The sequence below is a fragment of the Ranitomeya imitator genome, chromosome 1 (assembly GCF_032444005.1).
Source record: "Ranitomeya imitator isolate aRanImi1 chromosome 1, aRanImi1.pri, whole genome shotgun sequence".
Classification (NCBI taxonomy): Eukaryota; Metazoa; Chordata; class Amphibia; order Anura; family Dendrobatidae; genus Ranitomeya; species Ranitomeya imitator.
The window spans coordinates 1,197,799,439-1,197,818,206 of NC_091282.1; the positions used below are offsets into that span (position 1 = coordinate 1,197,799,439).

The 18,768-nt window shown below is 44.1% G+C and overlaps 1 protein-coding gene across 3 annotated transcripts in view; it reads left to right on the top strand.

Moving 5' to 3' along the window:
* Nucleotides 1–18,768, top strand: part of POLN (DNA polymerase nu) — a 208,904-nt gene that overhangs the window by 166,758 nt on the left and 23,378 nt on the right. For all 3 annotated transcript variants that reach the window (XM_069744878.1, XM_069744879.1, XM_069744880.1), the window contains one exon: nt 4,429–4,539. In XM_069744878.1, the coding sequence (XP_069600979.1) occupies nt 4,429–4,539 (111 nt within the window). The remainder of the gene's footprint in view (nt 1–4,428; nt 4,540–18,768) is intronic.

An 18,768-nucleotide genomic window follows, 5' to 3' on the forward strand; every position in this document is an offset into this window, starting at 1 on the left:
AGCCGTTTGAGGGCTTGTTTTTTATGGGACGAGTTATACTTTTGAATGACACCATTGCTTTCACCATTCAATTTACTGGAAAATGGGAAACAAAAATTCCAATTACAGGGAAATTGTGTTTTCACAACATTGATTGTGCAGTGCGATACCAATCATGTACAGTCCTCTTTTACTTAAGTGATGGAAAAAAGTTTGGACATTTGTAAAACAATATATATACACATAATGTTGCTTGTGTCGCCATTTTGCGATATTTGTGATTTTTTTTCATTTTTTGGTTTATGGAGATGTGTGATGGCTTGTTTTTTGTATGTAGGGAGCTGATGTTTTTATTGTTACCATTTTGGGGTAGATACAATGTTTTGATCTATTCTTATTTTTTTTCTTTATAGTGTTATGGCAACCAAAAAAATGCAATACTGGCCTTTTATTTGTTTTCTATTCACAGCATCTACCAGTTGGGTTAATGAATTTAATATTTTGCCATATCAAACTTTTATGGACTCATCGATAGCACATGTCTATTTTTTAATTTTTATTATTTTTTTGTTAATGTGGAAAAAGTGGTGAGATTTAATTTTTTTTTTTTTTAACATTTTTTTTTAAACTTAGTGTATGGGTCCATGTAAACACATATAGCACACGGATGACATCTGTGTGATGATTGTGTGACAAATACGTGAATAGAATGCAGAATAGAAATTAAAGATTTTTATGTGATAAATACGGTATGTAGAATGATAATAGATATACAGTATGCAGTAGCTTGACAGATATACAGGTGCTTCTCATAAAATTAGAATATCATCCAAAAGTTAATTTATTTCAGTTCTTCAATACAAAAAGTGAAACTCATATTATATAGAGTCATTACAAACAGGGTGATCTATATCAAGTGTTTATTTCTGTTAATGTTGATGATTTGCCTCAGTTCTTTTCGATTGCACTGATATGGTGGCAATTGGGGTAATAATTTATTGGGTTGATATCAGCTGTGATTTGTCAACTGGTATCAACCCTTGGGGCTAGTAATGCAAATGTGTCTTATCAGGCACCCCCCCATTACTAGACCAGTAATAAATAGGAAAAACACACACACACACAAAATACTTTATTGAAATAAACACTTCACTAAACTTTCCCTCGTCATAGCTTTATTGAAAAAAAAAGGAAAAAATCCCACGCAGGTCCAACATAGTCCGCCGAATATGGAGCCTATGGAGCCTTGTTCTGACACTCCATAGACTTTGCCAGCAAATGGATGAGTCGATGAGGGATGGATGGATGGATAAATGAGGGAGAGATGAATGAAGGATAGAGGGATGGATGAGTCGATGAGGGATAGATATATGAGGGAGGGACACATGGATGAGGGATGGATGGGATGGATGAATCGATGAATGAGGGAGTGAAGAACGGATGAATGGATGGATGAGGGAGGGATGGATGGATGAAAGGGATGGATAAGGGAGGGATGGATGCACACAGCACATTATACTTACCTATATAGATCCAGAAACACATGGGCTACTTGCACATTGAACAAGTCTGTAGGAACCTGTTCACACACCACCAAGAAACATGAAGACACAAAAGAGCACAGTGAGGTCAAAAATACTCTGTTGTAAAAAAAAAAAATCACAGTAATAAGCAAGTGCTAATCAAAAGATGGAAAAAACAGGGTATTTAGTTGATACGTTTTTTTGCAAAAAAATGTATACTTAGCTGCTCCACCAATCGTCAAGGTATACCCATATAGAGCAGTCCTAACTAATGTATATAATCCCTATCTGATGTATACCTATATAGAAGCCTTATCCTAACTGGTAATCCAATAAGCTGATTTATTCCCCTGATGCATTGGACTGTGTGCTGCACTGGGAGCCTGGAGCAGGAGTCATGGGGTGGGGTCTGGCAGAGACTGGATGCATGATGTCTGTGGGAGACTCCACATACGGAGGAAGGGGCTTTGGTCAGATGAGACCAAAATTCTACTTTTTGGCCACAATGGTACAGGGAGGGCGCTATGTCTGGCGCTAAACCAACACAGCTCATCACTCCAAGAACACCATTCCTACAATGAAACATGGTGGAGGCAGCATCATGCTGTGGGGATGTTTTTCAGCAGCATGGACAGGGAAAATGGTCCAAGTCTTCCTGAGCAAAACCTGTTTCAGTCTGTCAGTGCTTTGAGACTGTCTTGTTGGAAGGTGAGACTCCGTGCCAATGACCCAAAACCTACTGCAAAAGCAACACTCAAGAGGTTTAAGGGAAAACGTGTAAATGTTTTGGAGTGGCCTAGTCAAAGCCCAGACCTTAATCCAACTGAGAATCTGTGGTCAGACTTGAAGATTGCTGTTTACCAGAGGAAACCATCTAACTTGTAGGAGCTGGAGAAGTTTTGCCTTGAGGAATAGGTAAAAATTCCAGTGGAAAGCTCATAGAGACTTATCCAAAGCGACTTGCAGCTGTATTTGCAGCAAAAGGGGCTCTACAAAGTACTGACTTTAGGGGGTGAATAGTTTTACAGACTGATGTCTTAAGTTACTTTGTCCTGTTTCTTGTTTTGATTCAGAATTAAAAGAAAACCAAATGATCACAGTTGTAGGCATGTTCTTTACATGAACTGATGCAAACCGTAAAAAAAAAAAAGTGAAATTCAAGGTTGGGAAGTAGAAAAACACAAAAAATGCCAAGGGGGGTTTAATAAGTTTGCAAGTCACCATAGGAGGTCAATTAATCTACCCATGTTTTTGGAGATTAGAAATTACAGTTGTGGCCAAAAGTATTGACACCCCTGCAATTCTGTCAGATAATACTCAGTTTCTTCCTTAAAATGATTGCAATCACAAATTCTTTGGTATTTTTATCTTCATTTGTTTGTCTTAAATGAAAAAGCACAAAAGAGAATGAAGCAAAAAGCAAAACATTGAATATTTCACACAAAACTCCAAAAATGGGCCAGACAAAAGTATTGGCACCCTCAGCCTAATACTTGGTTGCACAACCTTTAGCCAAAATAACTGCGACCAACCGCTTCCGGTAACCATCAATGAGTTTCTTACAATGCTCTGCTGGAATTTAGACCATTCTTCTTTGGCAAACTGCACCAGGTCCCTGATATTTTAAGGGTGCCTTCTCCAAACTGCCATTTTTAGATCTCTCCACAGGTGTTCTATGGGATTTAGGTCTGGACTCATTGCTGGCCACCTTAGAAGTTTCCAGTGCTTTCTCTCAAACCATTTTCTAGTGCTTTTTGAAGTGTGTTTTGGGTCATTGTCCTGCTGGAAGACCCATGACCTCTGAGGGAGACCCAGCTTTCTCACACTGGGCCCTACATTATGCTGCAAAATTTGTTCGCAGTCTTCAGACTTCATAATGCCATGCACACAGTCAAGCAGTCCAGTGCCAGAGGCAGCAAAGCAACCCCAAAACATAAGGGAACCTCCGCCATGTTTGACTGTAGGGACCGTGTTCTTTTCTTTGAATGCCTCTTTTTTTCTCCTGTAAACTCTATGTTGATGCCTTTGCCCAACAAGCTCTACTTTTGTCTCATCTGAAGTGGGGTCTTCCTGGGTCTCCTACCATACAGTCCCTTTTCATTCAGACGCCGACGGATAGTACGGGTTGACACTGTTGTACCCTCGGACTGCAGGGCAGCTCGAACTTGTTTGGATGTTAGTCGAGGTTCTTTATCCAACATCCGCACAATCTTGCGTTGAAATCTCTTGTCAATTTTTCTTTTCCGTCCACATCTAGGGAGGTTAGCCACAGTGCCATGGGCTTTAAACTTCTTGATGACACTGCGCACGGTAGACACAGGAACATTCAGGTCTTTGGAGATGGACTTGTAGCCTTGAGATTGCTCATGCTTCCTCACAATTTGGTTTCTCAAGTCCTCAGACAGTTCTTTGGTCTTCTTTCTTTTCTCCATGCTCAATGTGGTACACACAAGGACACAGGACAGAGGTTGAGTCAACTTTAATCCATGTCAACTGGCTGCAAGTGTGATTTAGTTATTGCCAACACCTGTTAGGTGCCACAGGTAAGTTACAGGTGTTGTTAATTACACAAATTAGAGAAGCATCACATGATTTTTGAACAGTGCCAATACTTTTGTCCACCCCCTTTTTTTTGTTTGGTGTGGAATTATATCCAATTTGGCTTTAGGACAATTCTTTTTGTGTTTTTTCATTTAAGACAAATTAAATGAAGATAATAATAACAAATAATTTGTGTTTGGAATCATTTTGAGGAAGAAAATGAGTATTATCTGACAGAATTGCAGGGGTGTCAATACTTTTGGCTACAACTGTACATAAAAATACCCACATACATAGCATAACAGCCCTTTTATAAATGTCACTTTTATTAGTTATTCACTTTCATTTTTATGTTTTTGAAAACATTTTTATTACCGTTTTGTAGGATTTGTGATTTCGCTCATGGGACGCAAAAGGCCTCTCCCTCATATAAATTCAAGAAACTATGGCTTAAGGGCTCAGGCAGAAAGGCAAGCTGTCAATTTTGTCATCCAAGGTAAGAAATGGTAAAAACACGCATATTCAGGATGCAGGGATTAAAGAAACTTTAAAGGTAAAGTTAGGGGCTTCAGATTTCTGCAACTGAAAAATTAATTTTATACATGTGAATAATATTGTTTATTCAGTAAGCAACAATGCTGCAGAAACATCCACATTCACTTGTATTCACTGGATTAGCAGTGGCGTACTAACAAAAATGGACCACTCGGTTGGTATGGGGAACCATTGCCCCCACCCATCATTTTATCATCAAGCCTATCTGAATCCTCAAGGATCTCTCACACCACCATATTATCCGTCCAAGTATCTGACAAAACATTGGATTCCACTCGGACCAATACGCATACGTCTTGGCGCATAAGTCAGAGAAAAAAAATTACCGCATTTCTGAGGTTAAATCTGATATTGGGATCATACTTGGCTAATGAGTGCATGGAAATCATCAGACTGCACTCGGATGACATCTGATTGCAGTCAGATTTCAACACACTGACACAATGGAGAAGATGGAGATTTTTTGTTCTCCATTTGCTCCTCACATTGTGCTCTGATTCTATCATCTGAGAGAATCAGATCACACTATTCTGATCAAACTCTGATCAGAATGTAATTTGCATAATCGGCCCAATTCTCTCAGATGAGAGAATCTATGGCCGACTGACCCTATCCTTTGGATGCCGATACAGTTGAATATATCCCACTCACCATAATGTGTCTGCACCCATCACCTTACGCACTCTCCATACCTTCGCTCCCCATACTGCGTTCGTGCCCATCTCCACCACTCATTATACTGTGTCTGCAACTAATCCCCCCCATACCATACCTTCCAACTTTTACATAATTTGTTTAATTGTCAAGTGATTTTCATTATTTTATTTTAGAAATTTTATAGGATGAAAAAATCTCTTATTCTCCCTCTAGAATACAAATAGATTACAAAATTCTCCTATGAGTATCAGGGTACGCTGTGGCTCATTTGTAGAGCTGCAACATGCAGACACAAAGATACAAGTATCGGGGAGACCTGATCAGAGAAGAAGCAGTGATTATATAATTTAATTTATTCACTGAGCAGAGAGGAGCTATGCAGTGATGAAGACGTGGTAGAGAAGAGAGATGAGTATAAAAGACATGATGGGCTGGTTGGAAGCTATGACCTATACTGTTTCCTCAAACATGCCCACATCTCCCTAACTGCTCCTCATACTGTGTCTTCAATTTTCTCCTGCTCCCCATATTGTGTCTCCACCTGTCCGTTCCTTCTCAAAGTTGTGTCCTTAAATCTTCCCCGTTACACTAAATCTCCCTCCATTATACTGAATCTTTGGTGTCTTCAGCTGCACTGGAGCACTTACCACTGATGTTCTTTGAGTACCTCTGTGCCCCAGCGAGTGATATCAGTAGCAGGTACACAGGACCTGATCATGCTGCTGGCGTCGCCCCTTGACAGCTGGCACAGAGAACGGCTGATTCAAAGTCCAGGGGACATCAAAATGCAACCTCAGAGTGACACCACTGCATTAGGCAGCCTGACGGCTCCCAGGGCAGATACCCCCTCCTAGATGTGCCTCTGTGTGGGACTATTTTCTGTATGGTGTGTGTGGGGAAACTGTAGGATCATCATACTGTATTTGGGGCTGTGGTCGCCTTGTAGTCTGTGTGGGTGTTCTCTAAATGCATCATACTGTTAGTGAGCTGTAGGGCGGCATTATACTGTGTTAGGGGGCAATGTTGGGTCACCATACTATGTTGAGTTGTATTCTTTATTGGGTGCACTATGTGGGCATCATAGTGTGTTAAGGGCATTGTGGAGTCATAATGCTCAGCATGTGGGGTATTGTTGGGAAACTTACTGAGGAGTTATCATACTGTGGGGGGCAATAAAAGTGGTATTGTAATGGGTGAGACTAAGTGGTAACTAATTGGTTTCAAAAGTGCAAAATGATTGCAAGTAGGGCAATAGTAGGTCCCTCGCTCTATCTTTAAAAGTTGGGAAGTATGCTCTTCATGTTTTAATTTTCATGTTTTAATTTTTTTTTTTACCATGGAGAAACATATTTGGAAAACACCTGAAAACTCCATATGAGGAGCATGAAAAACCAGCACTGTCCTAAAGAAAAACAAAACAACTAAAAAATAATACATGTCTGCTCAGTTTCGAAAAAGACTGTTTGTGACGATCCGTACAAAAACAAAAGTGGACCCTCTGGACCGTGACGACGATCCCCTCACGGAAGAGCTAGCCAGATAGACCGCCCCCTATACAGGGAGCGTTAGGGGCAGGCCTGTGAGGGACTATTACCACGGAAGCTGGAGGACCGAGACGGAAAAAAGAACGAGAAAACGGACTGGCGGGAGCGGAAGGGGACACAGGATAGGTGGATAATTCAGCACTGTAGCAACAGTGACAATGGCGAGCGCACTGCAGAGACCAAGGGACTAACCAGGTACACAGAGACACAGGGAATGACGGGAACACGCCAAAGACACAGGAACAGACGAGGTACCATAGAGACAAAGGGACCGACAGGGACATGGCAGAGACACAGGAATTGGCGTGGTACCGCAGAGACACAGGGACAGACGGGAACACCACAGGGATTCTGGAACTGGCGGGATACTGTGGAGAAAGAAGAGACCCAAAGTTAGAGAGCATACAGTGCACGGGGGCCACGGGCGGCCAAGAGCACATGAGAGCACAAATGAGCATCAAGCACAGAGGGGAGGCAGAAAGCAGTATACATACCGGCGCGGAGAACACTTCCGGGTAACAGTCCTCCAGGAGGATAGAGAGGACGAGAAGGAGCGCCCGGCAGGAGGATCAGAAGTGCGCATGCGCAGTGCTGAATCTGGCATGCGCGTGCCCGACGAACATCAGAGGCCGGGATCGAGCGCTGAGAGGAAGACGCCGCAGGAGAGGAGGCGAGCCGGAACACCGAAGACAGGTGAGTATGAGTGGGCGGAGCTGGTGGCAGCGGCGGCGGCATGACAGTTTAATAATTCATTAACAAACAATTTTAAAACAGTTCCATTTGAAAACTGCACGGATGCATGCACACAAGAGGTGATCTGCCACATGATAGCCATATCTCAGCTGTGTGGTAGGACCTAACCCGTATATGGTACAGCTGCATAGTCTAACATGAAGCACCTATTCTTTATGAAACAGTTGTTTCACAGTTACAGTTTGCTGGCAATCTCTTCAGCAGCACCTTCTTCACACCGCAACAATCTGTGTCACTCTATTAGTAGCTCAGCACATACAACTGAGTCGCCTGCCAGGGCTGTGGGGTACCCAGTACCGGGACCGGTGTTAACAGGGAGATGTCACGGTGGCGACCCGGTCCATGGCCCTGAGTGCCCATGTAAAAGGGAAATTGAATAAAGTTTATGTTCGTGAAGCCACCGGTGGTATTTGGTCAGTGAGGACCGACGCTGCTTTAAGGGGTTCTATGGGGCGATGTTATGGCAGCTAGATGGTATAACTTCCCACAGGTGAAATATATACCCAGGGCTCCCGGTGTGTGGATGGAAGATGGTGAATAGTGCAGTAAAGAACAAGGACACAAGTTTGCAGTCTCTTCACCTGGTTTATTGAAGACTTCAGGCAGCCACGGTCCAGGGCACCAGATCACAGGACAGGCAGGGTCTGGCCGGCTTGGATGCGAATTCAGAGTCCCTTTTGCCAGGTGGAGTTAAAAGCCTTCCTCATAGCGCTGTGGTGTTGTAGTCCCTTACTGCCTATGGCTTCTGATAAGGTACGCACGGTTCTTTCTGTCCTCCATGAAGGTGGGACATAAACCTGTATGGCAGGTGATTCGAGCCTTTTTGCAGGATCTCTATCATGACCCGGGCTCTATGTGTCACTGTGCCTCCTGGGTGTTAGGGCGAACAGGTGACATGTAATCCAGCTGTCCTGCCAGTTTCTGCTGTCAGTCTTAGAGTCCCTCACAACCTCTGTGTTCTGGCTACCGGTAATCTGCGCCAGCCAGGGAGGTAGCTAATGCACTGCTCTGCTCCACTGGTATCACTCTCCTGTGCTTAGCTCTCCTGCTCGCTCACTACAATCTGTTCGGCTTTCGGTATTATCTCTGTCCAGGGGCTGCAGCACTTTCTCGTGGCTGCATAGCTCCTCATACGTTCTTCCTGCCTCAGACTGCTCCAGTCTGCTCTCCGGCACTATCTGACTAACTTTCCCTCCAAACAAACCACAATATATCTCTATATGCAGGGGAGTCACCTATAAATAGGATCAAAAGCTCCCCTTTGTGGCCTGGAGTGTGAACATGTTGCATGTCTGTGTTACCTGGTGAGAGTTATCCTTCATCGCTTCCAAGCGTGACATCACTCTCCCTATGAGGAAAGCAATACAACTGTGACAACCAGGACCCTGGGGCATCACACAACCACCACTTACAGTCATGTCTCTTTGGAATGGCCATGTCACTGTCAATAACACACATAGCACTAATCTTCATACTCAGGAGATTATCTGCCTCACTCCTCAGGAGCAGATGCATTCTCTGCATTGAGGAATAAGCCTTGATGCTATACTTCGGTGTGGCAGTATTTTCTCATGCAGATGAGCTGGTCTACCTTGCTCCACTGTCTTCCTTACAAAGCTCTACATTTGTGCATCTTAACCACTTCCCAATGTGTTATGTTTATGAGCATCATGAGCCAGGTGCAAGTGTTCGGAGTAGACCTGTCATGATCCATTTTTGGATTTGTGGCAGCTCTGGTTCCACTCAGTTTAAAACTTTTTTCCTTTTGGATCATCGGTGATTAATGTCAGTTTTTCCCTGCTGGCTATCTGATGTTACTGCAGTGCTGGTGGGTCAGCTTATGCAGGTGGTGACCACTCCCACCATCCTTTTAAACGTCACCTGATGCATCAGCTGACTGTTGGTGACACAGTTTCTTTCTGGAGACTAGCCTAGCAGGACCAGCTCTTTGGTGTCAGCCACGTCTGGTGATTGGAGTCCAGTTGCTGTTATCTGTGGTGTGGAACTTAGCAGCGGTGTTCATAAGCCAAGGCTGGGTTCACATTAGCGTTTCTGTGCGCAACGTATGATCCGCATGAGTCATGCGTACATATCTTTAAAAAGCACAAAATATGAATGGCACTAGGTGTTATCGCAGCAGGCGGTGTAGCCGCAGCCTGAGGATTCCACTGCAAGACTCCTATAGCACGTATATAGTCTGCAATGTTCGGGTGGTGCTCAGCATAAAAAGCAGTGAACAAATATCCAAGGAGAAAAAGGAAAATGCGGCACTCACCCAGGTAGATTGCGAATCAAAGTCCTTTATTCATCATAACGTAACAACGGACATAGTAAGGAGAGGCGGCTGGGAGAGATCAGCGGTGCGGGGAGAAAGAACAGGACTACGATCGTTTCGCGCTTGTGCGACCTTGTTACGTTATGATGAATAAAGGACTTTGATTCGCAATCTACCTGGGTGAGTGCCGCATTTTCCTTTTTCTCCTTGGATATTTGTACATATCTTTAACATGGTGTATGCAGGTACATGTGTACGCACGCGTTGTTTCGTGGTGTGTGGCGGTTTATGGCAAACATTTTTTGAGGCGTAAATATTACGCAATCACGCGCATGCAGATGATTGCGGATGAATGTGTCAAAAACGCATTACTGTCTATGGAAATGCATTGGTACGCAAGGACTTGTGTACTAATGGGTTCGATATGCATGCTTACTTTAGACTGCGCATGTCCAGGAAATTATGTCACCAACTCCACATAAAAAACGCAAACGCATGCCAAAATGCATTTAAACGCATGCACAAGCAGCGTTTTTTGGTGTCATTCGTAAGATGATAAAGAGGCATAAGCACAGAAAAATTGAGGGAGGGAAGGGAAGGGGAGAATAAGGGGGTATAGTTTGATTCGTATAAATGGGAGGGAAGATGAAACAACTAGGTATAACAAACCATAATAGGCACACGTTTAAATAATGAAACATATATCCAATCTTGTGTAATCTCCAGAAAACCTATGAGGAAGGACTAGAATCATTTGTATAATTATGTTGAGTAAGGGAACTTATAATGTGGGAGGGGCAACAGGAAGGTAGACATCATTTGTAGCCTATACCTACGTATGTAAAAAAAACTTATATTGAAACTCTAGATTGTAGCTGTTTCCATGGGGCCCAAGTTATGTTGTAGGTCTCATGGGAGTGAGTTTCCCAACTGGTGAGTTCTTCCAACTTATCTGCAGGGATGAAGCTAGTGCTCCTTGCCGGCCGGTGCACTAGCCGGGGCAGTAATAGGTGACTACTAGGGACGAGGTATCCCGACAGCGGCGGGGGGAAGGACCCACATAGGGCATTAGGTGAGTGCAGGGACAGGCTCAGGTTTGAACTCAGGTGGTGACCATCTCCCTTTCCCTATGGGTAGGACTTTCCTCTCACCTTTTCCATCACATTGTTTGTGAGTTGTGCCGTCCATTGACCGACCACCTATTGGGTCGGGTCACACTGTGACAAGACCCCTCAAAAAGATGCCACATGTGAAACACGTCAGGGGTGTCTTTTAGGCCCACACAGGTTGTATTTACATCTTATATAGTTTTATGTTTCTCTGTGTCTGATATGCATATTCACTAGTCATGTTTGCTTTGATGTTATCTATGTGCGACTATGCACATATGCATGCGCTCCATTAATTTGATTTTGTAGGATTCCCTCTACTCTATTGTGAATGTATGCATATGTGCTCTTTCACACAGTGGACATTTAAGTGCTTGTCGCCAAAGTAAGGGATATATAGGTATGTATTTACTTGTTTCCTCTATTATTCAACTAATGCATTCATTTGATTCATTGATTTCATGGCAGAAAGCATGGCATATTCATTCTTATTTATACTCTGGGTTTAATGACAGCAAGACATATATTTAGATGTTCTATCTTTGTCTGACATTCTCCATTTTTAAATGGTTTTATTTTTGTTATTTGAATTTTAATCTGATGTAATATTCAATAAAATGTTTAGGTTTTACTTGGTGGTGTTACTCCAATTTTGTATAGGATAAATCCTGTCTTCTTAGGTGCGCACTATTCAGTGGTGTATTGAGCGATCAGTGGGGTCTCAAGACCCGGACTCCCTCCAACCTGCAAGAGATTAAAGCGCTCGCTAAATACAGTCATGCCAAAAGTGTTGAGACCCTTGAAATACTTCCAGGAAATGAAATATTTCTCCCAGAAAATTATCGCAATTACACGTTTTGTTCTACACATTTTTATTTTGTTTGTGTATATTGGAACAATCCAAAAAAAAGAGAGAGAGAAAAAAAAAAAACGCAAATTGGACATAAACTTCAAACAAAACCCCAAAAATGCAATGGACAAAATAGTTGGCACCTTTCCAAAATTGTGGGTTAAACAACTTTGTTTCAAGCATGTGATACTTGTTACACAAAATGAGAATGCTTGGTCTGGGGGAAAATGTGTGTAAATGGGTTAGTAACTGGCTTAGTGATATAAAGCAGAGGGTGGTTATAAATGGTATAGTCTCTAACTGGGTCGCTGTGACCAGTGGGGTACCGCAGGGGTCGGTATTGGGACCTGTTCTCTTCAACATATTCATTAATGATCTGGTAGAAGGTTTACGCAGTAAAATATCGATATTTGCAGATGATACAAAACTATGTAAAGCAGTTAATACAAGAGAAGATAGTATTCTGCTACAGATGGATCTGGATAGGTTGGAAACTTGGGCTGACAGGTGGCAGATGAGGTTTAACAATGATAAATGTAAGGTTATACACATGGGAAGAAGGAATCGATATCACCATTACACACTGAACGGGAAACCCAGTGGCGTAACTACCGCGGTCGCAGCGGTCGCCATTGCGACGGGGCCCGGCTGGTCAGGGGCCCTCCGCCCGGCAGGTCAGAGGCACCGGCCGACACCATGTTGCAGTGCAGGAGGAGATCCCTCCGCACGGCAACAGTCCCAGGCGTATCTAGTGGGAGGGGGCAGCCGGGGTATGGGAGAGGAACTTGGAAGCAGCTCCAGTCAGCACTGTGAGACTGTGACAGTGTCTACTGCTCTGAGCCCCAGGACTGAAGGGAAGAGCGGGGGAGGTGCGGGACATGACAGCGGTGTGCAAGCAGGAGAAGCTGAGGAGCTGCAGGTTAATATCAGTCTCCCCTTTACCAGAGAGGAGTGTGAGATGTGTGTATGAGCTGGTGTGTTTGTGTGTGATATCTAGAGTGTGTGTGTGTGTTATATATGTAGTGTGTGTGTGTGTGATATCTGTAGTGCGTGTGTGTGCGCGTGTGTGATGTCTGTAGTGCGTGTTATATATGTAGTGTGTGTGTGTGAGTGATATCTGTAGTGTGTGATATCTGTAGTGTCTGTGTGATATCTGTAGTGCGTGTGTTATATATGTAGTGTGTGTATGACATCTGTAGTGTGTGTGTGTGTGATATCTGTAGTGTGTGTGTGTGTGATATCTGTAGTGTGTGTGTGATATCTGTAGTGTGTGTGATATATGTAGTGTGTGTGTGTTATATATGTAGTGTGTGATATCTGTGTAGTGTGTGTGTGATATCTGTAGTGTGTGTGTGTGTGTGTGTGATATCTGTAGTGTGTGTGTGATATCTGTAGTGTGTGTGATATATGTAGTGTGTGTGTTATATATGTAGTGTGTGTATGACATCTGTAGTGTGTGTGATATCTGTGTTGTGTGTGTGTGTGATATCTGTAGTGTGTGTGTGTGTGATATCTGTAGTGTGTGTGTGATATCTGTAGTGTGTGTGATATATGTAGTGTGTGTGTGTTATATATGTAGTGTGTGTATGACATCTGTAGTGTGTGTGATATCTGTGTAGTGTGTGTGATATCTGTGTAGTGTGTGTGTGATATCTGTAGTGTGTGTGTGTGAGATATCTGTAGTGTGTGTGTGTGATATCTGTAGTGTGTGTGATATCTGTAGTGTGTGTGATATCTGTAGTGCGTGTGTTATATATGTAGTGTGTGTATGACATTTGTAGTGTGTGTGATATCTGTGTAGTGTGTGTGTGATATCTGTGTAGTGTGTGTGTGTGAGATATCTGTGTAGTGTGTGTGATATCTGTAGTGTGTGTGTGTGTGTGTGTGAGATATCTGTAGTGTGTGTGTGATATCTGTAGTGTGTGTGTGTGATATCTGTAGTGTGTGTGATATCTGTAGTGTGTGTGTGATATCTGTAGTGCGTGTGTGATATATGTAGTGTGTGTATGACATTTGTAGTGTGTGTGATATCTGAGTAGTGTGTGTGTGATATCTGTGTAGTGTGTGTGTGATATCTGTAGTGTGTGTGTGTGTGTGAGATATCTGTAGTGTGTGTGTGTGATATCTGTAGTGTGTGTGTGTGATATCTGTAGTGTGTGTGTGATATCTGTAGTGTGTGTGTGATATCTGTAGTGCGTGTGTGATATATGTAGTGTGTGTATGACATTTGTAGTGTGTGTGATATCTGTGTAGTGTGTGTGTGAGATATCTGTGTAGTGTGTGTGTGTGTGTGTGTGTGTGTGTGATATCTGAAGTGTGTGTGTGATATCTGTAGTGTGTGAGAGGCAGGGGCGTAACTACGACAGACTGACAAGTCAGGGGCCCGATAGGTCAGAGGCACCCGACTCCCCCCGTCGCAGCCGCCGCAGTGAACTATACCGGCGTTTATGATGCCGGTACAGTTCAAAGCAATGATGGAGGAGAGAGCGTCAGCTGATGCTCCCTCTCCCATCATTCCTCTCTGCCTCTGACACTGCGGGTGCGTGATGACATCACTTCATCGCGCATCCGCTGTGTGTGGGGCCCAGGCAGTGCAGCATCTGCACAGGTGATGGTGGCCGCCATATTGGCAAAGCCTGTGGTGCCTGCTGGGACCGGGAACAGGTGGTTCCGGAGCTAGTGGGGGGCACGTGGACCAAGCCGCCCAGGAGGGGGATACCGCAGCAGCTCAGCCATATGGAGGATCCGGGGATGAACATGGAGGTGTACGGGACCGGCGGAAGTGAGGTGTGTCTGCTGCCCGTGCCCCCAGCGTCCCTGGCCCCCTGTGACACCAGCCCCGTTTCCTCCCTGCTGTCCCGTGCCCCATGTCCTAGTAGGTCCCTAGGTTCAGGTCATGGTGCTCCTCTGGGCTCCCCGTACACACCTTGTTCCTCCTCCCCTAGTCTCCCAGTGCTCCTCATCTCCCATGCCCTGAGTCCTCCTGCACCCCCCATGCATTCCCTGCCCCTTGTCCCCGTGTGACTCGTCTGCCCTGCTCTCAAGTCTCCCCTGTCCCCTTTCTCACCGTGTGTTCTCCATCTACCCTGTCCTTGTAATCCCTGTGCCCCCTTCTTCCCTCCTCCCAAGTCTCCCCCCCATCTTCTTCTGTCCCCTTGCGTCCCTATCTACTCTGCCCTCGGAGTCCCCTTGTGTCCTCTTGTGCCTGTCTCCATTGCACCCTAGTCCCCGTGTGTCCCATTGTGCCCTTCTCCCCTTCCTCTTGGTCCCTATGAGTCCCCTTGTGCTTCTATCCCTTGTCCCCGTGTGTAGCCTTGTGTCAGTGTCTCTTGCCCACTAGTCCCTGTGTGTCCCCTTGCGCCTGTCTCCCTTGTCCCCTTATGCTTGTGTCCCTTGTCCCCGTGTGCCAGTCTTCCTTGCCCATTAGTCCCTGTGTGTCCCCTTCTCAGTCTCCCTGGCCAACTAGTCCCTGTGTGTCCCCTTGTGCCAGTCTCCCTTGTCCCCTTGTGTCAGTCTCCCTTGCCCACTAGTCCCCTTGTAACCTTCTTCCCTGCCTCCTAGCCCCCATGTGTCCCCTTGTGCCTGTCTTCCTTGCTCCCTAGCCCCCCTATGTTACCATTGTGCCTGTCTCCCCTACTCCCCTTGTGTCCTTGTCCCCTGCCCCCTAGTCACCATTTGCTCATGTCTTTCTCACTGCCCCGGTATGGAGGGGCTGCATTATACTGTGAGGGGGGCTGCATTATATTCTATGGGGGTTACATTGTATTATATGGCAGGGCTGCAGTATACTCTGTGGGGTGGCTGTATTATACTATATGTGGGCTGCATTATGCTGAATCGAGGACTATGGGGAATATATTATACTATATGAAGAACTATGGTCCATCATACTATGGGAAGTGAATTGTACAACATGGATGACGATGGCGGTGCATTATACTATATGGAGCAATATGAGGAGTGTATTATACTATATGGAGGACTGAGCAGTGTATTTTAATATATGGAGGACTATGTGGAGTGTATAATACTAAATGGAGGACTGAGGAGTGTATTATACTATATGGAGGACTATGAGGGGTGCATTATACTATATGGAGCACTATGAGCAGTGTATTATACTATATGGAGGACTGAGCAGTGTATTTTAATATATGGAGGACTATGTGGAGTGTATAATACTAAATGGAGGACTGAGGAGTGTATTATACTATATGGAGGACTATGAGGGGTGTATTATACGATATGGAGGACTGAGCAGTGTATTATATTATATGGAGCACTACGAAGAGTGTATTATGCTATATGGAGGCTATGAGGAGTGTATTTTAATATACGGAGGAGTGTATTATACTATATGGAGGACTGAGGAGTGTACAATACTATATGGGGGACTATGGGGAGTGTATTATACTATAAGGAGTACTATACGGTGCATTATACTTCATTCTCCTCATTCTCCCATGACTTCTATGTTAGCCCCTGATGAGTATAATGGTTTATTTTCTTTTATACATTACATAACAATGGCAGTACGGGGGACAAATATATGCCAGGATGGGGCACTGGATAGTTATGCAACTGAGGTCACACTATACAACTTTGCAATAAAGCTATAGTGTGCAATATTAATAGGGAAAATGTGAATTTGGGTGGAAAATATTTTGGCATGGTGGGGGGCCCCATTTGAAAGTTCGCACCGGGGCCAATAACTTTGTAGTTACGCCACTGGGGAAACCACTGGGTAAATCTGACAGGGAGAAGGACTTGGGGATCCTAGTTAATGATAAACTTACCTGGAGCAGCCAGTGCCAGGCAGCAGCTGCCAAGGCAAACAGGATCATGGGGTGCATTAAAAGAGGTCTGGATACACATGATGAGAGCATTATACTGCCTCTGTACAAATCCCTAGTTAGACCGCACATGGAGTACTGTGTCCAGTTTTGGGCACCGGTGCTCAGGAAGGATATAATGGAACTAGAGAGAGTACAAAGGAGGGCAACAAAATTAATAAAGGGGATGGGAGAACTACAATACCCAGATAGATTAGCGAAATTAGGATTATTTAGTCTAGAAAAAAGACGACTGAGGAGCGATCTAATAACCATGTATAAGTATATAAGGGGACAATTGTTATGATCAGGTGGCCTTGGAGCAGCATGAAAAGACCTTCGCTGGAGCAGTGGTAACTTTACTGACCGCAAACCCTGATCCTATCAGCGCAACTAGAAGTAGCCGTGGGGTGTGCCTAACCAGACCTAGACACCGCCTAAGGACTAAATATCCCTAAAGATGGAAATAGGAAAACTCTCTTGCCTCAGAGTAGATCCCCAAAGGATAGGCAGCCCCCCACAAATAATGACTGAGTAGGAGAGGAAAAGACACACGTAAACAGAAAACAGGGATAAGCAAAGGAGGCACTTCTACCTAGATAGGAAAGGATAGTACAGGATACTATGCGGTCAGCATAAAACACTACAAAATATCCACAGCAGATAAATACAAAAACTCCACCACCTAACTAAAGATGTGGAGAGTATATCTGCGACTCCAGCGAGTCCAACTAACATAGTAACATAGTAACATAGTTAGTAAGGCCGAAAAAAGACATTTGTCCATCCAGTTCAGCCTATATTCCATCATAATAAATACCCAGATCTACGTCCTTCTACAGAACCTAATAATTGTATGATACAATATTGTTCTGCTCCAGGAAGACATCCAGGCCTCTCTTGAACCCCTCGACTGAGTTCGCCATCACCACCTCCTCAGGCAAGCAATTCCAGATTCTCACTGCCCTAACAGTAAAGAATCCTCTTCTATGTTGGTGGAAAAACCTTCTCTCCTCCAGACGCAAAGAATGCCCCCTTGTGCCCGTCACCTTCCTTGGTATAAACAGATCCTCAGCGAGATATTTGTATTGTCCCCTTATATACTTATACATGGTTATTAGATCGCCCCTCAGTCGTCTTTTTTCTAGACTAAATAATCCTAATTTCGCTAATCTATCTGGGTATTGTAGTTCTCCCATCCCCTTTATTAATTTTGTTGCCCTCCTTTGTACTCTCTCTAGTTCCATTATATCCTTCCTGAGCACCGGTGCCCAAAACTGGACACAGTACTCCATGTGCGGTCTAACTAGGGATTTGTACAGAGGCAGTATAATGCTCTCATCATGTGTATCCAGACCTCTTTTAATGCACCCCATGATCCTGTTTGCCTTGGCAGCTGCTGCCTGGCACTGGCTGCTCCAGGTAAGTTTATCATTAACTAGGATCCCCAAGTCCTTCTCCCTGTCAGATTTACCCAGTGGTTTCCCGTTCAGTGTGTAATGGTGATATTGATTCCCTCTTCCCATGTGTATAACCTTACATTTATCATTGTTAAACCTCATCTGCCACCTTTCAGCCCAAGTTTCCAACTTATCCAGATCCATCTGTAGCAGAATACTATCTTCTCTTGTATTAACTGCTTTACATAGTTTTGTATCATCTGCAAATATCGATATTTTACTGTGCAAACCTTCTACCAGATCATTAATGAATATGTTGAAGAGAACAGGTCCCAATACTGACCCCTGCGGTACCCCACTGGTCACAGCGACCCAGTTAGAGACTATACCATTTATAACCACCCTCTGCTTTCTATCACTAAGCCAGTTACTAACCCATTTACACACATTTTCCCCCAGACCAAGCATTCTCATTTTGTGTACCAACCTCTTGTGCGGCACGGTATCAAACGCTTTGGAAAATCGAGATATACCACGTCCAATGACTCACCGTGGTCCAGCCTATAGCTTACCTCTTCATAAAAACTGATTAGATTGGTTTGACAGGAGCGATTTCTCATAAACCCATGCTGATATGGAGTTAAACAGTTATTCTCATTGAGATAATCCAGAATAACATCCCTCAGAAACCCTTCAAATATTTTACCAACAATAGAGGTTAGACTTACTGGCCTATAATTTCCAGGTTCA